General features: G+C 35.5%; 2 protein-coding genes across 2 annotated transcripts in view; one reads left to right on the forward strand and one right to left on the reverse strand.

Annotated features, from left to right (window-relative positions):
- Window positions 1–28: 28 nt before the first annotated feature.
- LOC121423275 lies at window positions 29–1,943 on the forward strand. The gene is made up of 2 exons (XM_041618604.1): window positions 29–686; window positions 1,629–1,943. The coding sequence occupies exons 1-2, from the start codon at window positions 294–296 to the stop codon at window positions 1,827–1,829; spliced, it is 594 nt and encodes a 197-aa protein (XP_041474538.1). The 5' UTR covers window positions 29–293; the 3' UTR covers window positions 1,830–1,943.
- Window positions 1,944–4,593: 2,650 nt separating this feature from the next.
- The window catches only part of LOC121422897 (nuclear distribution protein nudE-like 1-A), a 42,839-nt gene continuing 23,934 nt past the window's right edge, over window positions 4,594–23,498 (reverse strand). The window contains exons 5-9 of the mRNA XM_041618135.1: window positions 22,459–22,549; window positions 16,379–16,534; window positions 14,993–15,102; window positions 13,390–13,478; window positions 4,594–13,021 (exon numbers count right to left, since the gene is read on the reverse strand). Of these exons, the coding sequence (XP_041474069.1) occupies window positions 12,943–13,021; window positions 13,390–13,478; window positions 14,993–15,102; window positions 16,379–16,534; window positions 22,459–22,549 (525 nt within the window). The 3' untranslated portion in view covers window positions 4,594–12,942. The remainder of the gene's footprint in view (window positions 13,022–13,389; window positions 13,479–14,992; window positions 15,103–16,378; window positions 16,535–22,458; window positions 22,550–23,498) is intronic.

Genomic DNA, 23,498 nt, shown 5'->3' on the forward strand with positions numbered 1-23,498 from the left:
TACGCTAGTGAAGCACATTATTATGATATATATTTGAGCCTCATATTTAACAAAATGGCAGCGTCCATGTGAGACAAATTACTTTTAGTTTTGTGCCAAGTCCGGGGCCAACCAGCCAAGACACTCATTTCAGTGTTTGATTAATGCGTAGACTTAGGCTAACTGATAAGCATTGTATTCCCATAATATTCATTTGATTTACTTGCGTATGTCATGTTTAGACTAGGCCTATTAGTCTTAAGTTAATCCATCGAGCTATTCGATTCTGCAGCTGCATCTCCACCTCCTGTGTGATGATGGCCTCCTTGATCCGCCGGTCGGCCCCGTGTTTGCTCGGGAGGAAAACGCGAGTTTCCGGTCCGTGGTCTGCGGCGCCAACGTGGCCAGCGGGCGCGGATGTAACGTTAGGTGGCCATTCATCACGGGTTCACAGCAGCAGCAAACGGCTGAATGTGGACAGGGTGTCAACTATTTCAAAGTTTCTACTCTTCAACAATGACATCATCATGTGCAACAGACAATTATTATGCAGGGATCCCAGGGTCAGAGGACTTAAATTTATTTATTCCCAAGAATTTTCTTCAAGTTCAAATGAGAAGTCAGGAATAACTGAAAAGGAATTAAAAAGAGAAATTGACGATTTGACTGACAAATTTATGGAGACAAGAGAACTCTTGGAAGATGCTGTAAGTGTAATATGAACAGATACGGATCCAGAGTCCGAGTCACTTTTAACATTGTCAGTCATTCCAGGATGCGAATGTGCCTGAGATATTTGACAAGCAAAAAAAAAGGTCGTCAGTAAAACTGATGGATATAATAAAAGATTCAGATCTTATCTTTTGAAAAGTTTTTATTAACAAAACTGATAGTGTTGGAGAATATGTTTACATCAAGGTAGTGTTTACTATCTTCATTAGATGTAAATATAGACTCTTGTTATTTGGTCCTTGTTTTTGTGAACTGATGATATTGAATTAAGGCTGGCATGTATAGATCTATCAAGTTTGAATCACAATACACTGTATCTTGGGGATAGAACCTAGAAGCACATTTTTCTTTGTTAATTTAATGTGTGTTGAGTTTTGTTTGTTCATCTATATTTTATTGCTCTATATACAGAGCAATGTTTTCCCGGCTTTAAGCCAGGTGAAAGCACTGTGGTGTAGCGGTTCTGACTCTTGCCTTGTAATCAGAGGGTCGTGTGTTCGAATCCCACCATGGCCTAGCACCCTTTGGCAAGGCACCAATCTACACTTTGCCACTCTCACCCAGGTACTAATTAGGTACCAGTAGGAAACCACTGTTATTGTGGTTGGTTTAGCAAGTTTGCGCCTAACAGGCTGCTTAAAATGCTATGAATCCAGTAACCGGGTAATAATAATCGTGAAGCGCTTTGAACAGTCGTAGATTGATAAAGCACTATATAAATGCCAATTATTATTTTACATTTCCCCCCTCAGTTTGTACACATTCTGTTATTGTAAAAAGCTTAAAGATTGAAGTGTTGATCTTTCAATATGAAAAATAGATTTGTTATGTAAAATGAACTTTTTGTGTGTATAATTTTCCATGGGGTGCTACTAATGTGCCAAATTCTGAATGTGTTTCTTTTATTTTAATTGCAGATGGAGGCCAAAGGCACAGTCTACTTCAATGATGATCTCAAAGATGCCAAGGAGGCTGTTCAAGAAACGCTGTCTCAGTTTGAGGATCTGATGGTGAAACTGAGCGAGGAGCAAGAGAGAAATGTGAGAAGAACTATTGGACTCAAGATGGAGGAGCTCCGAGCACAAGAGGCAATGATTGATGAGAGTTTGAAAGATTGAATATCAATTAGAATTTGTATTGGTTAATATTGTTCTAAGGAAAAGTTGGATGTTTTCAAAGAATACATTGCCAATTAATGATTGTTAATGTTAATATTGAACATGACCTGTATGTTAGGGCATTGGCGGCGAAAGCCAACAATTTTAGGTTGGACCACCACAATTTTTTGACAAGCAAAAAAAAATTGAGGGGGGACACAGGCAAAAAAAAAAAAAAAGTTCATCAGCCAAAAATTTAGGGATCGTCCCCCCAACTTAAATTTAGGGGGGACACGTCCCCCCCGCTTCCGCCGCCTATGTGTTGGGGTGACACCTAAGGAAGACTTCTTATTAGTTTCTCCATTACTATTTTCTTATAGCTATGAGGCATTGGGCATCGTTCCTCACCATAGCTTTTATTTTAGAATCCTATTATTACAGGGTTTGGAAATTGCTGCATGAAATATGCAAGTTTTTCATATTGGCACTTGTATACATGTAGGTCCCATTCAGTAGTTAAAAATTGCAATTTTCTCTGCACCAGATAAATTTACCTATATGCTATAAAGATACCCGAGGATTTTTTGCAACAAACGCAGAACCCATGAAAACTATAATCAGAACATTTTGAATAAATTTTAATTGCTCTAAATTGGGTAATGCATTTACTTGGAGTAATTTCTTCCCAGCTGAGATAAAGCACTCCATTGTGATCATATATTCAGATCCCCTATTCAGGTTTAAACATTTCACTTTACCCTTGCTTGTCCATTTATCATCAGTCTATTTATTGTGTTTACTTTTTGCTTACCTCTTTAAATCCAATTCACTCATCAGCCTCAATTTAATGTCATATTGCTGTGAGCACTCTGCAGAGTTTATACAAATGCTTAGAATTCAATAATTATATATTTTCTTGTAGTAAAAGAAAAAAAAAACGTCTTACAAAAAAGCATTCACAACATCAACAGAATAGGTATTTCACAAATGTTACCAGTATTTGTAATTTTTGCTAGTGTGCTGATAGTGAAACCTTGTTTGCCCCTTTTCTTTCTTTCTTATTTATTCAGCCAACAAAACAGGGTCTTGTTGAATTCTTTCTACCGCACAAAGTATACTCCAAGATTATGTTATGTTATATGAAGTGAGAAACATTACTTTTCTGAGAGGAAAGGCTATTTTTTAGTGCTGTGTGTTATGCAGATTGATATCTTACTTTTAGTCTTGACAGAATTGGATATTTGTTTGGACACGGTTTATTCTTTGTATCATTGATTTGGTATAGTTGTATTGGAATGGATTCCCCCATATGATCAATTGCTTTTGGTTACCTGAATGTTATTAAGTTCTCTTTCAATCATGAAGCCAAAGTTTTGCATATCTTATAATCTGATTGGTATCAAGGTGCCTGCAAAGTTTCCTGGGTAATGTTATTATTATCAGCCAATCTAGCAAGGAAACAGTGAAAACATTAAAGGAATCATAAAATTAAGATGTATGGAATTATGCAATCATGATGGTAATTAAATTGAATGTGTTTGATTGTTGGTAAAAAGTAAATCTGACAAGTGTTTGACAGATTACTTGGATATAAAGTGCTTCACGATACATGTGACACCATGTGCAAGTTAACTATATTTGTGAAACACGTATGAAGTACTTTATGAATATAAATGATAAATGTTGTATGAACATTGTATTTTGAACATTAAACTATACTAAACTTGATAAGTATTTTTTAAAAGAGCTTACTCAGTGATTTGTCTTTGTCTTTCCCTTGTTGCCATATTCAATGTGTTAATTACTATGGTAGTCCTTAGTTGAAGGGTTCAACTCTCTATCTTTTTATTGTCCCTTGTTGGGGGAAGGAGAATTTTGAAGAAAAAAAATCCATCTGACTTCAATATACGTTTCAAAGTATATCCACAAAACTGTTATGCTTACCTGGTTGCAGATGAGGGAGCCGATGATATTACCCACACAATATTTCATTTGTATTTTATTATAGGGAATATAATTAGTTATTTCCCCTATATATTATAGGGGAAATAACTTGTTTTTTTTTCTTAATAACGTGAAATAAGGTTTGATTGCTCCTTTAGTGTGGAATTGCTCTTGTTGCGACTCACATAACATCTGCAAAAATTAAAATATTCTTCATTTTATATTATAAAATGCAATAGGCTGTGATTTGCCTACCGGTTTAAATTTTGTGAAAATTTAAAAATGTTGAAACTTATTTTGCATCCGATTTTGATGAAATTTTCAGAGTAATGCTTGTTTTTTTTCTCTATTCAAATCCAATTGAATTTCATTAGGGTGGACTTGCAGTTCTCTACATTTCACAAAGTGGAGGTCTTTAGTACATCTATTCACCAAATTGTCAATAGTGATATTTAAACAGGTCCATTGTGTGTTTCTTATTAAAAAAAAAAATTCATTATCAAGGCTGGATTCTCCTTTAAACCTAGGTTTTTAAAGGGAGTGCTAGTTGCCAAGTTATTTACCAAGTACAAATTTGTTGATCCAGTTATCTAAAAAAATACATATATATTCAAAATAATTTTACCATAAAATGGGAAGAGAAATATAATCTGAATATGAAATAAATTTTAATGAATTAGTTTGGTAAATGACTATCTTGTATATTCCCCCATCTCATTTATATGATTATAAATTGGCTCTCTCTCTTCCTCTCTCTTTCTCAAACATACATACACTTACAAACTTAATGAATACACACAGTGATTTCCACAACGAATACAGAAATGCTATACCATTTACCTGGGATAATAAGGTGCAGAATATTGGTATATTCTTTTTTATTTTACCCACGCCATGCACAATATAATATTTTACATACACTATATGTCCTTCACATTCCAGCATGTAATTCATTCATATCGGTCTAGCTTTTAAATAATTCTTACATTGCTTTATATATTTCAAATATTTATCTGTACAATTCTGAAAATTCATACTTGCTGCTTCTCGAGCAAACAACCAGGTATAAAAAAATAACTTATGCCAAAGCGAAAGGTGATCAATTAAAATGATCAATTATTTAAATTTTTACAAGAATGCTTCACCTTCTAAGGTTATAATTGCTATGTCAACCTACATACACAATCACATTGAATATTTGAGGTTATCGGTACCCCTGTAAGACCCATTTGGCAATGTGTCCAATATTTTCACAGAAAGATAAAAAGGAAAAGTCGCATGAGGAGAGGGATGTGGGTCTGCCCATCTTCCCTCTTAACACTCCAATAATCTCGGGGAGAACAATAACAATAAGCATTCATATACAGTTCTAGGCCCACACAGGGGCAAAAGGTGAGCACAAACCCCTATATATCTTGAAAATTGCCTATTGAACATACTAATCAAAATAGTTAAACCTAAGAAAACTGTCCTCTGCTATTTGCTCTCCCTCTATTTCAAAATCCTGAATCTGCCACTGATATATTGCATTCTATCTAGAATATTGTTTTCAGAGGTGCGAAATTCAAATCATTCATCCCAGCTTTATTTCCAGCTACAATATTTTTTTTTTTCCAAACAAAATTAATATTGTGGCTGGGATAAACCCCCAACCCTCTGACTGAAAGGCAAGAGTCAGTACCACCGGACCGTGATGTTTCTACAACACAATACTTCAACAAACACAAGCCCACTACAACCCATAATTTATGTCTAAGCAGTAATTCTGAACATGGTGCAAATCTTGTTGTTGCAATCTTTTTAAAAGGTTTAGGGATTCTTTTAAAGAAATAACATAATTCCAAGGAAAAAAATAACAAGGGACATATCATTTAAGTTCCAATTAATGGTAAAAAGTATACATAGATGGCATTTTTTTTGTTTTTGGGGAAGGGGATTTAATAGTTGTAAAAAATGAGTGAAGTAATCTATATAATAGTTGTAAGAGCAAAGCCAATCAAATGTTTTTAGCATTAAAAAAAAATCAGTGAATAATGATCATTTCACATGAAGTTTACAATGAATTGGTTTTCTTAGGGAGCCGACCACTCATGGCGGTGAGCCACCAAAGAAGGGAAAGAAAGAATGTCCCATTTGCCAGTTAAGAGTAACACGGCTCGACAATCACTTAAAGATGAAACACAAGGTACCAAGAGGTAGTGGTGCAATGCGGGATGCTTTAACTTCGAATAAAGGTTTGTTTTCTCCTCTTGGATTCTTAATGAAAGATATGAGAGATAACAAGACCCAAAACATCTTAACACTTGAAATATATCTAAATAGTCTTTCCTTGAGGGCCACTACCATTACAAGGTAGACACCAAGCTTGTACTTACATGGACTCTTAAAATTGACCCTAAGCAAGTTATCATTCTTCATTCTAGAGTGCCCTAAAGAAATATTTTGTAATTTTTCTGCACCCTAAATAATGCCTCAATATTTAATTTTCATGATATACACGTTCAATAGTAAACTGATTCCTAATTTTGACAATATGATTATATGCATGTCAGTCCTGATGCATGTACATTCCCATGAAAAACAATTCTTTCAGTCCTTTTGGGTACAAGCAAGGTGTCCATCTTTAAACAGCATTGGCTCCTTGGGGGTCTACAATGATCTTGAAGATATTTTCCAGAATGGTTCTTCAGTGTTTGATAAGAAAGTTAACAGCAACTGAAAATCAGGTTATCGCATCCCTCTTGCTTGTTGACTATTGAACATCACTCAATGACAATTTTATGATATTGACAATATGGAACACTTCAAAATGTTTAAAACTCACATTTTCCATTGATCAGACATTTCAATGTTAATTTTTGTTTAAAGAGCAATTTGCATCTTAAAATGTTTTGAAATAGATGTACGGCTCAAAAAATCATTGTTTCTTTTGTATGGGGCAAGGAGTACTTCAAGGGGGTCTTGAAACTGTTGAAACATCCTGGTAATACCTTGATTGCTGAATGGTCTATTTCTGGAGCAGAGGACCTCATGGGGATCATGAAATACATGGTACCACTCGACTATGCTATATGCAGTTCTGCTCAATATTCAGTGAACCACACCACAAAATGCACTCCTTCATGCTGCTGAGTGTTGAATGGAAACAACAATACAATGTTTGGCAAACCTGGTGAGGAGCATTTCATGAAAGGGCTTGTCAGACGTTTTATCTGACAAGTCCTATGTAATCTGACAGTAACTATAGTAACAGTGCTTCTCAACCAATCAGAATCCAGGAAAGTTGTCAGATCTGACAACTTGTCGGACGAAAATATTGATGAAATGCCCCCCAGAAAAAAACTATAGCACTAATATTTTATCACCTGGCTTCATGAATATGCCTACATATCTAAAACATTGCAGAACTTGAAATATGTTCATTTTCTGGTGCAATTTACTAACTTCTGAGCATGACTGTATGATACCTAAAAGTACTACAACATACCAATATGTACTTTAACAGACTCTTCAACACTGTTGCATGCAGTCTCTTCAAACCCTGCATAATTGCTAGCAAGTTTCTGCAAATTCTCAAATTTCTGAGCTACATTTTTACTTCAAGCAACTCAAGTTTGAAAAACAAAGTTTATAATTGATGTTCCTATCAAGGCATTCTTACACACACCATAAAATAGAAAGAAACAATATAAATCATATAAGGTTACAAATTATTCCTTGCTTATTGATAACAATCTATATCTACACAGAAACAGCACCATATTTTAGGAACTACAACATAAGTATAGATATAAAGAAAATAAAATTAATTAAGCACATACATGTTATGATTAAGTGTAATGAGCCTCATAAGAAAATTGACACACAAAACAAAAATGTCTTGTTTAGAGTTTATGACTGATAGTGGTAACTGTGGGATAATCGGCATAAAAGTGATTTTCTTCTCGCAGTGTAATCCAAACAAAACATAATTTGACATTACATTATTACATATTACAAAGTAAAGCCTTTGTCTTTATCAAAGGGATAATTATTGCTGGAGGGTAAGGTTTTGAGTCCTTGAGTGCTCATCAGAAGGTTTTAAAGGTGGAAGGCTCCAACCAGAGTTACAATACTGGATACAATGTTTATCAAAATGAGGGTATTATGATGGCACTTTGAATATATAATGTGGACACAAGATAATAAATATCAAGAGGCTATCATGCATTGGTTGAAATGTAACTTTCAATGAGTGGAGAGTATAGGAAAGGTCTCACTAAGATGAAAGGAAATACATGGGACCAATGTCTGAAGTACGACACAGTCAAACCCAAGGACCAGACTTAAAACAGTCTTGTCAGCAGATTTCACTGTGTTGCACTAACTATTATAAAGTATACAGGATAAAGGTAAGATGATTACAATTCTCTGAAAAAGATTAATAAATAACAATTGGACAGGTAAATGATCTTGGTTAGTATAGATGAAATCAAGAGTACATTCCATGTTTACATTTCAAAAATCAACTAAGCTTATGAGCCTAACTTGGGACAAATTTCAAGAAAATGTCAGCGTTTTTTTTTACGAACAACTGGGCAGACCCAAGAACTGAAGATTAAAGGAAAGTGTGAAATGAAGCCATCTGGTATGTAGTTGTGCCCATTGACCATAAGAATATGGTTATGGTTCATCGAATCTAAAGTCAATTTGAAATAATACTTGATCTTCAAACTATAATCCCTATTTCAGCCAATACTTCCAAGTTCCAACCACGCATGTTTCTCATTTTATAAAATTTTACTTTGTGATTTTGATAAAGACCTCTCTGGAAATCAATATCTGGGGATGAGTTGAAAATATATTGTTGATAAATTGCTATGAATTCAGACTGTCTAGTTGTATTTATCTGTAAGACACGGCAACAAATAAACCTTGCTCAGATATGGTGCGACAAAGCCGAGCAACAATTTTTAAAATAGATTTTCAACACATGGTGAGAATTATCGCACCACTCATGCTCATAAACACAGATCATTTGTTTCACACTGAAAAAAAAAATTGCAGAGACAAACTAGTAATATGACATCACAATGATTTCATTATGGCATCATGAGCAAATGTTGAATGATAACATGAGTTTGTGGGTGCAGATCTTGACAAAGTATTTTGCGCTAACTCTTTGTAAGTATATGATTGGTCCACAGATTTCACATGTATAGGGACCAAAAAATGCCTCTTCCCTCCAAAACAATTTTGATGCTTCATTTCCCACTGATTTTGTACATAAAATTGTTGCAGAGCTATGTCAGGTATTATATGAGCAAGGTTAGAGACTGTTCAAGCTGATAAAACAGAATGAGGACTAAAAAGAGTATTTGAAACCAGTCGCAGATAAAAATATATTTCGAAAACACTATTTGTTTTGTATGTCAAAAATATATTGACATCGCAACAGACAAATTCATCTATTAATGATAAAATGCACATCAACTGACTTCAGCTAAAGGTTATGTCTCGTCACGTTCATAAGAATGAAATGCTTTCTGGAGACATGACACAGAAATTGGTCCAACTTTTTTTCCAGAGCAGAATGGCACGACGTAGAAATGCAACAGTTACAGATACAAAGCACAACTGCAATTGTCCAATAACTGATAGCCTAATAATTTACTGATTAGTTCACTACAATTGGATAGCATGTCTAACTAACTCTTCATGCCTAAAAAGAAAAAAATACACACACAAGCTGAAACTTCCTAATATTGAATACCATTCAGAAAAGAACAAAAAAATACTATTTCCAAAATTGCTTGCATCATATAATTTCATTCTGTATATTTAAAAAGATACAGAAAATAGTTCCAACATTTTTTTATTCATAAATACTTGTTTCCTCCTCTTCCTTTATACAAAAGCAGAATTCTTTTCATTGCCTCTTTCCCCCACTCCACTCTATTTAAACCATATTTGGCCCTCTTCAGTTTCTTAACCCAATATGGAATGAACCTAACATGTCATCTGTTCAACAGAAAGACTATATTTGCTTTTTCACTAGAAAAAAAAATGTATGCAACAACCTACTGCAGATTGATTTGCATGTATTAGAATCATGCAATGTGGATCATAGCATTCTATGCTATTAAGCTGGATGAATTATTAAGTCAACAGGAATCCTATGGAGCCCACCAGGTGACACGAAGGAGAAAAATTCTCTGTGGATTATTTTGTTCCCTTCGAAATATTATTTCGTTCCCACTAAATATTATTTCATTCCCACAAAATAATTATTTCATTCACTCAAAACATTACTTTCATTCCCACAAAATAAATATTTTGTTCCCTCGAAATATTATTCATAATCCAGATCTCCAAGGAGGGGGTCAGCCAATAAAAGTCAGAAAGAGCTGAAATTGCCCGGTGAAAATAGGTATAACACATTTATTTGTGCAGTGAGTTAGTTGTAATTTATTGTCTATGATTTAATGCAAGGAGCAGTTATTTATCATTTGTGTTTTTTTTATATATCATATAGATTGATGCCGCTGTCATTGGAATTCTCTCTGATGAACAACTTCAGAACTATTTACCAAGCATGGGAACTGCATTGCAGTGAAAGCCTACATAAATTCCAGCTGTGTCGCAAGGCCTAAAGGAACAAAATATCGTTATCTGAGCGCCTTAGAAAAAAAATACAAAAAGTAAATCTTTCGAGATCGAGCGCTCAACAGGGAAATGAATGTGCTGAAAAGAAAAGGTGACAGGTTGAAGTCGGGTGGCTGCATTTCAATGCATGAGCAAAGACCTTCAAGCAAGTGAAAGCTCCCTCTGGAGGTGGTACTAGACATGACACTTTTGAGGTAAATGGTACCTTAAAAGAAATCCTTTGTATGGTTTTGGATTGGTTTTTCCCCAATGGGAAGAACAGAAGAGGAAAAGAGAACCTGAGGATCAACTTGATGTGGGACATCTATACAGTACTCGGAAATGGACAATTCTATGATTGTATCTAGCCACAAAGAATACTGTGTCTGTGAGACAATGGACAGTGCAATCTCTGATGATTCCCTCCCAGTTGTCTTTGAAGAAAGTGAAATTGTGGATAACAATGACGTCATACCACTAGACTCCATTTCAATGTCAAGCATCGACTCTGAAGTAGTTTTTAGCAGGAGCCTGACTCCTTGAGAAGCAGATTTGAACGTAACGTTGGAGTTTAACAGTATACCACCCTTGAACAATATGGAGTCAAGTAGCAGTGGACATACCACAGGAAACCAGATGGACAGAACAGAGACAGCCAATGATTTGCCTCCACCTAGAGATGGACAAAGGATGAAAGGGCAGAGGAATAGCACATCAGCAATGGACAACATGGAGTCAAGAAGCAGTGGACATACCACAGGAAACCAGATGGACAGAACAGTGACAGCCAATGATTTGCCTCCACCTAGAGATGGACAAAGAATGGAACAGCAGAGGAATAGCACATCAGCATTGGACAATATGGAGTCAAGTAGCAGTGGACAGACCACAGGAAACCAGATGGACAGAACATCGACAACCACCCGTGTGCTGCCAGTAGGTGAAGAGCAGACTTCACAGGGCAACACTCCTCTTGTGACCACATACAGAAAAAAGGTTCTACAAGAGTTCAAAAACATTTTTATTGCTCCGGATATAGTTCAAACTGAAATACAGGTTAAATATTATTTCGTTCCCATGAAATAATCCACAGATAATTTTTTTCTCTTTCATGTCACCTGGCAGGCTCGCTAGAATCCAACACTGGCCACTGATAAAAATGTGCCTGGTGTAGAAGTACTACATATATATATAATCTTTGTACATGAAAGATTTATCTATGAGAATTTTTTTTTTCTGCCATAAAAAAAGTATTTTCTTTGCCTACCATGTTCGAGGCAATTTGTCCCTTAAGTTTAAATCACAATGTTAGACTTCAATATGTAATAGTATGAGAATATGAAAGCTCGATATAGAGTCAGCTGCCCCTATTTTGCTGTCATTGATGAAAATTTCAAAAGGGATACATTTTAGTATACGCATAACACACGGAACAATCAAATAAGTGTGTTAGTATAATGCAGTGGACATAAGGTATCGTGAGACAGGATTTGTACTACTGCGCCCAGTGTATGCCATCAGAAACTGAATTTTCTCTGCATTTACTTTCACATATGAGAGGACATGTGCATTATTTGTTTTATATCATAATGTAACAGAGCATTAATGTCATGAAACAGTCTTTAATGACAGTAGATCTACAATTTTATCATGTGTTCCAACTAGTGTCTATCATCATGGCACTTGACTGATGATATATCAGTATGTGATGTCACATTTCCATGTACACTGCTTATGCACAGTAGTGCATTGTGCAAAAATGTTGAAAGTCATGAACCTTGACCAATTATGTTGCTTATTACAACCTTTCTTCTTCTTCCTCGGCTGATCCCGGAGATCTACAGCGGGTTGCTGCATCATTCAAAAAGTTAGCTTTACTTTCTCGAGCCTTTCTGGTATAAAACGAAGGCATCCAATAGGCAAGATTTTGGATAAAACAAGAGTGGTACAGACAGAAGTATAGCAACGGACCAAAGCCTTGTCAGCCTCCACAATAATATTGAGACATACACCTCTCTTATCACAATGTAAAAATAGAACTCCAATGGATTCATGCCAACATTGTACTTGACAAGATTCTTGATGAAAACACACAGACAGTGTAAATAGGGTATACATTTACCCTGATGGCTTCTGAAACCAGGAGTCCCAATACAAAGACCTGGGAACTATTTCTATTGATTTCAGAAGCCAATGGGTTAGGTGGTTCATACGGAAAAAATCAGGGCATGACATTATAATACGAAATCTACAAAGTTCCTTTCCCGCCTCCACTTGGCGAAGGATCCACTTTCCAAAGTTCTTCAAAGGCTGCTTTGACAGATGGAAGGCATTCTGATGCAGTGTGCGCAACGACCTTGCAGCATTCCTAGAGGTGTCTTGTGAATTTGGCCCTGAAGGTATTAAACTGTACAGTGCAAGCTGGCCTGTAGTAGTCCATCCGCCTTGCACCAATCAAGGGCCACACCCTTATAGGGGCATTGCAGTCGAATACACATTTCAAAGCAACATCCTTTATAATAGGAGTATTCAGAAGTTTTATATTGTTCTATAAGTTGGAGTCAGTTCATACAGTTATCTTCACGACCCCGGGTAAATTTGAAGACGGCGTCGTGGTCGAGGCTCTTGGCGTTCTTTTCGTTTGCCTAGGGTGCATGAGATAAAATAAAACATAAAAAGACATATCAATAGATATTTCATAACAGGGGATATATGCTAACTTAAGATTAAATTTGTAGGAAAAACAAAACATTTTAGGAATTGCAGTAAGTTTCATCAAATATTTTTTTTTTAATGGGCCACATACTGAGTGTACAGTGTAGGATATTCAATAACTGCACATACACACAAAATTAAACATGTTACAATGTTACAATACACAAATTTAGCTTAATCTTAAGTAGAGATACAAAGACTTTTCAATAAGTTTGAGAATCAAGAAATAAAAATGCTTAAATTACAATTTTAGAAGTTTTTTCAATGCCTATGTAATCCATATCAACTTATAACTGACCTTGGTGTGTCGACAGGACTGCCAGGTTTCCGAGGAACCTCTTTTTCTTTGACAAAATTCCGACATGATGCAAGCTTGTTCTCAAGAGCCTGAAATGGAAAGGAATACAGCACATGACAAAGTAAATATAAATATAGTTGTTCTTACAAAATCTCTTTGCAGAATGAAAGGTATGATTACCGAAGATGATCTGGGGCCCGCAACACAAAGCTTAGCAATGATTGTAGACACATTTTTCTACGATTCATTGCATAGGGTACGGTGTACAATCGTGAAAATCAAGCGTACGATTAATCGCTACCTTTGTACCAAGGTAAGACTTAGAGGAAAAGTAAACTAAACATTATCTCAATAGTGTCTTGTAAAGCTAGTTGTCCAATGGAATGTGTCTTACATGAAGTCAGATTGTAGATTCAATTTTCTTTAATATCAAATTTGAATAAAAATATGAAAATGTGAAATGCTTTAAAATAATATGATGATATAGAAAATCTTCAGTGACAAAGATCTCCATATTAAACTATTTAATTCTTTTTTAAATGTAAATTAATGAGTAGGTGTACACATTACTGTACCATTTTGGCAAATACATTTACCAATTGAGCATTCTTAAATGGAAAAGGATCATTAAATATTTACCCTACCAAATGATGCATAATGCAAAAAGCGTGTGAAACGCAAACAAACCCATACAATCTTTAATTAGAAGCATTTAAGGTTCACACCAAGAATGATCCCACAATTAGGATGATTATGATCATATATTCAACATATAAATATAAAATTAATCATGATTCAATTATAGGGGCTACTTTCAATCCTCCAACCACCCGCCCTACCCTCTACCTATAAAAACAGTAATAATACAACAATGGTAATAATTAACATGATTAATGGGACCGTATTCTGAACTCAGGTTTAAATTAAACCCTGGTTTAAAGATGTGGTTTAAGTATGAAGAGCCAGTTTTGGCAAAAAGCCCTAACAGTACACATCCAATTTATTAACTTATACAAAATGTTCATAATTGTCTGGGAATGATAACTGAAGTATTTTTCTTCATTATAAAAACAAAACATGAACTAATATACAATATAAACAGAATTTTTGGCTCCCATAATCTTACCACTGACTTAGGTCTAAGTTAAACCTGACTTCTAGTCCCAGTAGCTCTTTCTCATTGGGACTAAAAGTCAGAGCATTTTAAAGCCATACTACTTTATGTTGTTAGAAGTCTATTAGGGATTTTTATTTATTTTTTATGTATTACCTTTTTTCTCATTGATATTTATGTTCATTTTGTTGACAATTTGTATCGTTGTTTTGTTATGTTTTTAAATTTCTGTTGATACAGGGCCCCTTGGTCAAGCAGTTCTCATAACTGAAAGGGCTACCCTGTTTACATAAAATGACAAATAAAAATAAATATGAAATCTTTAAAAAAAAAATGAAATGGGAAGTTTTCAGGGCCTGAAGACTTGCATCTGGTTAAAACACAAAGCACGCAGTGATCAAATTGCCCAGACTTTGGCTCTTCACCTAGTTTTGCGATTTCATTTCATTAACTTGCCAATGAACCTACGTGAGAATAGCCAACACTTACCCCCACTTTTCTGAGTAGATCCCCAACAATGTTGAGTGCAGATACTCTGGCTGAGGGTGTGAGAGGAGCGTTACCACTGCCAGCTACTCCTGTTGAATTGGATTGTAGATCTAGAGTGTGATGAAAAGAAGGGAAAAGTGGAGAGGTTAAGGAAAGAAATAAACAGTGTAAAGATGGGAGTGGATAGATACAAAAGGATATTAATATAATGAATAATTAGAGGATGAAAATCACAGGAAAATAATTCCACAAAATATGAAAAATATCCTGTATTAGAATAATCCATTGAATCACATGATTTTTAGTATGTGGTGAAAGCAAAATGAAACTTAGTGAAAATGATACTTGTATCCCTTAAAAGAAAACAAAGCAAAAAGCAAGGAAATATCCCTTTGATATACACGTACATACAATTTATACCAGAAATGTATGTATAATATCAGATTTCTTAGTTTTCATATTTATCCCTTCTAATCTTCCCATTTCTATTATTTCTTAAATTCATTCTCTCCACTTATCCATTTAAAGAAACTAAATTTCTACAATGTGAAATATCTCCTTAATGTTTATTTCCATCTTAAACTGTTTCTTGATATCCCTAATATCATCTTCATTCTCCGCTCTTTTATCCTCTCTATCCACATAAGACTACCATCTGGTTGTCTCTTCAAGGTACATATTCAATCTAATCTTATTGATTCAGGTGCAATTAAGTCTCCTGCCACTTCAATATTGTTAATTGAATTCACACTTTAATGCCTCACGTTTCTTAGCAACCATGACATTCATTGGCCAATTAAGGAGCATGTTTTTAAGCACTTCCTGCCAGCGCCTCACTTGTATTGATGTACCAAAAGATCAGAATAATTACTAGCTTCTTTAACTTTGTCCTTGGGAAATATTATCACACCAATTTCATGGCCACCAGTATATCATGGCATCCGATAATGCTATTGGAGTCTTAAATTTATTTTCAGGTCAAAGTTCTCAATTAAAATCATTATCTAAATAACAGATTCCACTGTTGATAGTAGGAAAATGATCAATACAGAAAACAGTATTTTCTGTGGCTCTAAATGTTGCAAAATTATAGATTCCATCGTAATTCTGGAAAATGACATCACTTTATGAAAACAGAACCACTTCTCAATCTTACAGGTTTTTCAAATTTTGCTTGATTTAATACTAAAATTATCCCAGTTTTTTTTACAAATTCTAGAGGCAAATGGGCAAGTCACGTTTCTCAAGTCAGATTAGATTTCCCTATTTGTTTCTAACTTTGTCCCTAATAAACAAATTTAATCTAGCAGGTTGACCTGATAGGACATAATAGCTTTCAACAAGTGCCAAGCAATTCCTGTATGGGCTAATTAGTGGTCAGATTACCTTTTCCTGGGGTGGTATTCGTCTCTGCCTCATGAAGGACCTTGTTATCCACCGTATGGTCACCAGAGGGCGTATGTCTTCCGTTCGCTGCTACCTCTGCATCGTTGTCTGGCATGGGTTCTGATACCCCCTTCACAGCGATCTCCGATCTCATATCTAATTATAAGATTTAAAAATTGAGTAAGTTTTGTAGATTAATCTGAGAGAATTAATAAAGTATCAGGGAATGTTATTTCTCAAATTTGATTCGATGGTTGTATTAAGAAAAAGCTTTCCACCTATGTTCTGTACAGTCCTTTTTAACAAAAAATTGCTACACAAAGGAAATTTTGCGTTGAAGTCATTAAAAAAATGTGGAGCGAATTGTGATGCGATACCAAGAGAAACATTCCCTCAACATGTACATGCAAGGGTAACTTCTGCACCTTGTATCCTCTGGAAATAGACAAACTTTCATTATGTTTCATTGCAACTCTAAAGGTAGCTTTATTACTCATTGTCCTTTGAATGTACGCAGATGTCTGAACATTGATAAATTTCCATTGTCGTCAACAAACAAGAGCATAATATTCATAAGTGGAACATCAGACTCAGAACAGCCTTACTAAAGCTGTAAGCCGACCCCCACTGCATATGAATAGCAAACATCTATCTTCACAGAGCAAACAATCCTTTCTTTATCATCTATCAATCAATATCAAATGTAAAGATCTATCAAGTCTCTGGACTCTGTAACCACTGGAATGTATTGAGTGAAGAGACCTATCATTCACTAATTGCTGTCCTCAAATATTGATGGTATCAACAATAGTACCATACCACATAATTTGCCCTTTGCTAACATTGTTGTGTAAGGACACTTGTATTGGACTTGTATATGAAATCATGTTTTCCAGCAATTCTTGTCTGACATTTACCAAAAGTTAATTTTGGAACCTCCCGAACCTCGAAAATTTGGTATAAAGTTGGACAAAATTTCAAAGAAAAAAGTCAGGAAAACTTGTGGCAATATCAATGAGAATATGAGATCACATGTCTTTATAGTTACTACTACTACTACTACTACTACTACTACTACTACTACTACTACTACTACTACTACTACTACTACTACTACTACTACTACTACTACTACTACTTCTACTACTACTACTACCACTACTACTACTACTACTACTACATGTACTACTCATTCAAGGGCATGGATTGGCTTTGGCCTATACAACCATGGGTATTATATGAATATTGCAGCGCTTCCAGACCTCACTCACTGCACTTGACATTCAAGCATGGCTTTTATTCAAACCTAGCTCTTTGTGAAACAACCCCCATAGATTGACCTTCCAATTGAAATAAATGATCCAAGCTTTTGAATAGAAGCAAACCATGATAGGATTACAATGATTGATTTTGGATTTATGTTGAATAATACCAGTCCAGGCAGGCTAGTTATCTCTATTGAACTACATGTATATGAATGCAAAGTAGATAATACCCCCCCCCCCTCCATTCAGGCATTGTATCTTCATTTTAATAGGGGTTGGTACATGTAGGTCTGAATAATTTGGTGTGTGTACATCAGCTTTTATGTTTTCTTTTCTAACCTGTCACGTTGTCTGTGACTTTTCAACAATATCCTAGACCCAGACAGTACATGTACATGCATGATCTTACAGTAAAATGAAGTACTGTATGCATACATGTATATATGCATAGAATCTGTACATTGGTCAACGAGCCTATTTGTGACCAGGGGGGGGGGGGGTTAAGAGAAGATTTAAGAGTGACTTATACCCCTTTCATAAACTCATCCTCCAATTAGCCCCCCAAGAGTAATGCGGATAATTCAATAAAAATTGCCTTCACAAACTCCGAAAATAAGCCGCATTATTCTTACGAGCGCTCGTCCTGAAAAAGGCGGATAATCGTCATGACAAATGGACACGCCCCCTCCGATGCGGTTGTGTTGGGAAAGGGTGACCTTGTGACCGCACCATGGCAATTATCCGCATTACTTTCGAAATGCATTCATAAAGTCAAAATCTGGTCCCAATGCTGCTATTATGCAGATAATTGCAGCATCAAAATAATGCGGATAACTCTGGTCCTCCCATTTTACGCCAAAATTATGCTGCTATTAGCCACATAATTGGGTTTATGAAAGGAGTATTAGAGTCATACTTATGCGCATAATACTGCATAAGTTAATTAATGAATACACATCAGTGCACGTCTACTGCATATGATCTGTTCAATATAAATACAAACAGGGGTTATAATCTTTTGCATTATTATTTATAAGCAGGTAGTCATAAGAATGGGATTGAAAATTTTATATTCACATTCATGTTTTATTTTCAATTAGTTCCCTATATTATTTTCATTGACAGGAGTTCACCTATTTGTGTAATGACATACTGTGTATCAAAAATATAATTGCTTTCCTGTCATTGTATATGGAAGCTTTAAAGGCTGAGAGCCGATGAATGACGACTGTGAATCATAAGTTTAATGAACCCAAAGACTTCATTAAACTAAGATGAAGTATATGCAGGTAGTTTATGTAGATGGTTTAATGCAGTCCGTCCGATACACACCATGTTCATATGTAGGCCTATAATGTGAAAATAATCCTATACTTCAAATAGTTGCATAACAATAACATTGTTAGTACGGAAGATGTTGATCATCGTGAGACAACAGATTATTTCCTTTACCGAATAACATTGTTCTGTAAAAGATAAAAAAATAATATTCAAGGCAGAATACACATACGCTCTCTGAATACTTTAAAAGCTCAAAAAGGATAGTGCATCTTGATCTTGTTTTATTTGCCAAACACGAAATTCTATTGCACTCTCCTCCCAGGCTATTATTGTATACACTCACAACATGTTTCCTCAAGAGCATTGTTTGACAAGATCTTGAGTGACGAATCCTCTTGAACATCCCTTTGTAGTAATCTTTCACCTTGACAGACCCCTATTAAAGTTTCCTGCAATTACTCCTTATTAATGCAGTAGGTGGTTTCAAACCGCCTCGATCACAAGAATCCCCGTTAAATTACGAGAACTTTTTAAGGCTACAAAATACCCGTTAATTATTCCTGCATTCACACCGCCCCGAAACACATCCTTCGGGATAAGTTCCCGAAGTTACGAGCATGCGCAGTATGGTCTGATAAGCAGGCAAGGCGCGAGATTCAAAATCACTAGCCCAGCAGCCACCCACGCCGCCGCGCCCAACGACATGCTGGGCTAAAAGTTCCCGTAATTTGCTTTCACATCGCCAAAATACCTGCGACCTTGGAAAAATCCCCACGAAAGTTCTCGTAATTTCGCCAAGTACCTACTATTTAGCGGGTATTTTCTTTCAGGGAAATTACGCGTAGTTTGCTTTCACATTACCAAAATACCTGGTATTTTCTGATCGGGGTAAATTTCCCAATCAGAGAATACCTGGAACTGACGAACTTCGAGGCGGTCAAAAACCACCTAGTGTTACAGAGGAATAGATGGGGAACACTACTAGTTTCAACCCATTCATCATGATGAATTATTGCAAGCCTCATTTCAACAGATTTCATTCCTCAATTGGCAGCATTTTGCTTCCATATCCTTTTTACCTCTCCTAATTAAAAAAATAAAACTGAAAATATTTTTTTGAATAAATCTGCCAATATGAAATAACGCTGGATGCTACACATAAATGTAAATTCTCATCATATTGCATATTTGCGAATTTGATTATTTTCTTCAAACCATTTTGCATCAAATGAACAATAATGATGTAGTAACCAAGAGCCACAGAAGCAGGGGGACATAGTGGGGGGGGGGGCTTCAGCTCCCCCACCACTTTTTCCAAAACCGTGTACAAAAATGTAAAAATGACATATGATTGTGATTTTTGTATGGTCAGTCCCCCCACTTTAAAAACCGTTCCGCGGCCCCTGGTATCTATGGGCACAGAATGTGCATAAGTATGCAATATTTCTCTTCCAATAATTTTCTTTATTTTCAGTAATTTTTAATGATAAAAGTGAAGAGGCTTTAATAGGAGGAAATTATATTTTGTTTACAAATTTTCCAGCATTACTCCTATTTGTTTAAGATCTGTAATGAAAATCATTGGAATCATTGGAAGTCAGAAAATATTGGAACCAGTGGGATTCGAACCTGCTATATACTGCTTTCCGGGCAGCGACTTAGCCACCTGGCTATTTTTTTTTTTAATGGCTTATAGTTATCATCTTTGGTGAATTTTGGTATTACAATATATCAAGTATTACAATTACATAAATGTGTAATCAGAGGATGCTTGTGTGCATCAGACTCAGAGGATCGCTTTTTTCAAAGTGATCCTCTGATAACGATATTCACTTCCTTTACATTGTACTGCTGTGTATGGAACAGTCTCCTGCTTTTCACCACACGTACTGTTTGCAATGTAAAGGGTTTTTAATATGAACAGTTGCCCCTGCAGCACTTTTCATTGGACACGCTTGTGATGCCAGGGTAGGATATCGCTGACTTCCCCTTCCCTTTATGAAATATGCACTGTATGTAAAGTTATCAGAGTATGCCTATTAAGTTCATAGAGCATCAAATTATATGCTTTGTACTAGACAAGCTATTTCTCAATAATGTCAGGATCTTATAGCTGATTCAAAGGCTCTACTTCAAAGGATAAGTTCACACTGATGAAAATTTTGTAGAAAATGTAATAAAAAATATTGGGGAGGGTTTGAGGAAAATCTATCAAAAGGCGGTTTCAAACCGCCTCGATCACAAGAATCCCTGTTAAATTATGGGAACTTTTTAAGGCTAAAAAATACCTGTTAATAATTCCTGCATTCACACCGCCCCGAAACACATCCTTCGGGATAAGTTCCCGAAGTTACGAGCATGCGCAGTATGGTCTGATAAGCAGGCAAGGCGCGAGATTCAAAATCACTAGCCCAGCAGCCACCCACGCAGCCGCGCCCGACACGCTGGGCTAAAAGTTCCCCTAATTTGCTTTCACATCGCCAAAATACCTGCGACCTTGGAAAAATACCCACGAAAGTTCTCGTAATTTCGCCAAGTACCTACTATTTAGAGGGTATTTTCTTTCGGGGAAATTACGCGTAGTTTGCTTTCACATTACCAAAATACCTGGTATTTTCTGATTGGGGTAAATTTCCCGATCAGAGAATACCTGGAACTGGCGAACTTCGAGGCGGTCTGAAACCACCTAAAGACTATAAAGAAAGAGTCTTTAGAATTTTAGGTTTTTGATTTGTAGCATCATTTATGAGCAGCTGCTTCATATGTTGTGAAATATAAAAAGCGTAAATTTTAGATCTTAACGGTTCAAGATGATTAAAAATTTCATTTTTCAGGAGTGAGTGTGAAATAATTTGTCTGTTGATAAACTGTAGGTAGAGTAAAACTCATCTTCAATAGTTTGAGAAAATGACATTGTATTGATTTCTCTAATTCACGAAACATGGGAAGCTGCTTTCAAATGAAGTCATAAACCAAATACCGGTAGTCAAAATTCTAATAACTTTGAAAATCTTTGATGGATTTTTTTCGAACATGAATTTACCGATACTGGTGAGTTCAGGACAAGTCACATGATTATGTCAGACAGGTTTTGTATTTTCTACAAATATACTGTACCTGACAAAATCCTGACTATGTAATAATCAAACTTGTCTTCAAATTTACAACTTCTATGAACACTCACACTATAAAAAAAAATGACTCCACTCCAACCAATGGTAATAATCATTATAGGCCCCATCTTACAAAGAGGTGCAATAAATCCAATAAATCTCAACATTATGGAAATCCAACCATAACATAACTTTTTCTACAGGAAATTTTGCCATAGTAAAAAAAAATAATCACACTGAATCTTCAATGAAATGTGAATATACATTAAAATATTTTGAACAAATTTGCATTCTGTATATATGTTGACATTGCTGGCCTTCCATAGTTGTGATTGATTGAATCAATTGCAACTCTTTGTAAGAAGGGGCCCTGTTGCCAGCTCAGCTTCCCTGTAGCATTGTTCTCTAGAAATAAACCTACCTCTTGCTTCATCTTTTAACCTCTGAACTGTGACCACTAATGACTCCTTCTCATCAAGTTCATTCTCTAGGAAGGCATTTCTTTCGATTGCCTGCAGAAGATAGGAAGATCAGGCAAGAGGGATAGGGGAAAAGAATACAGATTTGAATGATAAGAGGAGGGGGTAAGAAAGACGGAAGAAACCAGATGAAAAAGGGGGAGTGATGAGTTAAGAGAATTGAGAGTTTAGGAAGACAGAGAAGTAAAAGACAGGAAGACAAAGGGAAGACAGAAAAAGAGAAACATGATAAAGGTAGGTTAGGGGTGTGGGAGATGATATGTAGAAGATAAGGAAGAAATTTATTTTGAAAAACAGAGAGAGAAAGAGAAAGTAACAGAGGAAGACAAATACGTAAATCAATCATTCAATTAGTTTTCCAAATCAACAATGTCTAATGGCTAATATCCATACGTGTACTATAAAACGTCATATTCTTTAGCTGTAAATGACAAGCATTACTATAATATTTCAAAGTAAATGGTTTCCAGAATTTCAGTTTCAGTTTCTGATTTTCTGAGTTTCTGAAGTAAAAATCTTCCCCTTGAAAAGCAAATAAGGAAATGGATCTCAAATATTCATGTCCAGTACAAAGTTAATGATGAACACTTTGCTACTTTATTAGACATAGCAACATATCAATTATTTGAGTCAAGTCAGTCAACATAAAAAATAATCATTGTAAAAATACTACTGCTAGTAATACTTCATGTACTACATAACTACAACCACTGCTGCTGCTGCTGAGCTACATGTGCATGCATACTATGACTAGGAATGTCTGATAAAAAAATATATGGATTATTTATTATTCAAACCTTCAATAATAGGCCTATGGTTTTTACCCTAATTTTCTTTTTTTTAAGTAATTTCATGAAATGATGCCAGGGTCAACTTATATTGTAAAAAAAGGTACATTTTACAATAAACTGTATTAACAGGCACACAATACCCAAATTATGATCCAGAAAAGTACAAGGCATTTCATTGCATATATTCTAAC

This window comes from Lytechinus variegatus, chromosome 10 (genome assembly GCF_018143015.1).
Source record: "Lytechinus variegatus isolate NC3 chromosome 10, Lvar_3.0, whole genome shotgun sequence".
In the NCBI taxonomy this organism is placed as follows: domain Eukaryota; kingdom Metazoa; phylum Echinodermata; class Echinoidea; order Temnopleuroida; family Toxopneustidae; genus Lytechinus; species Lytechinus variegatus.

Bases quoted from the DNA above. Each gene is read 5' to 3' on its own strand.
- LOC121423275 (XM_041618604.1), top strand. From the start codon at position 294: ATGATGGCCTCCTTGATCCGCCGGTCGGCCCCGTGTTTGCTCGGGAGG. The intron at 687-1,628 runs GTAAGTGTAATA...TTTTAATTGCAG, and splicing joins GAGAACTCTTGGAAGATGCT to ATGGAGGCCAAAGGCACAGT.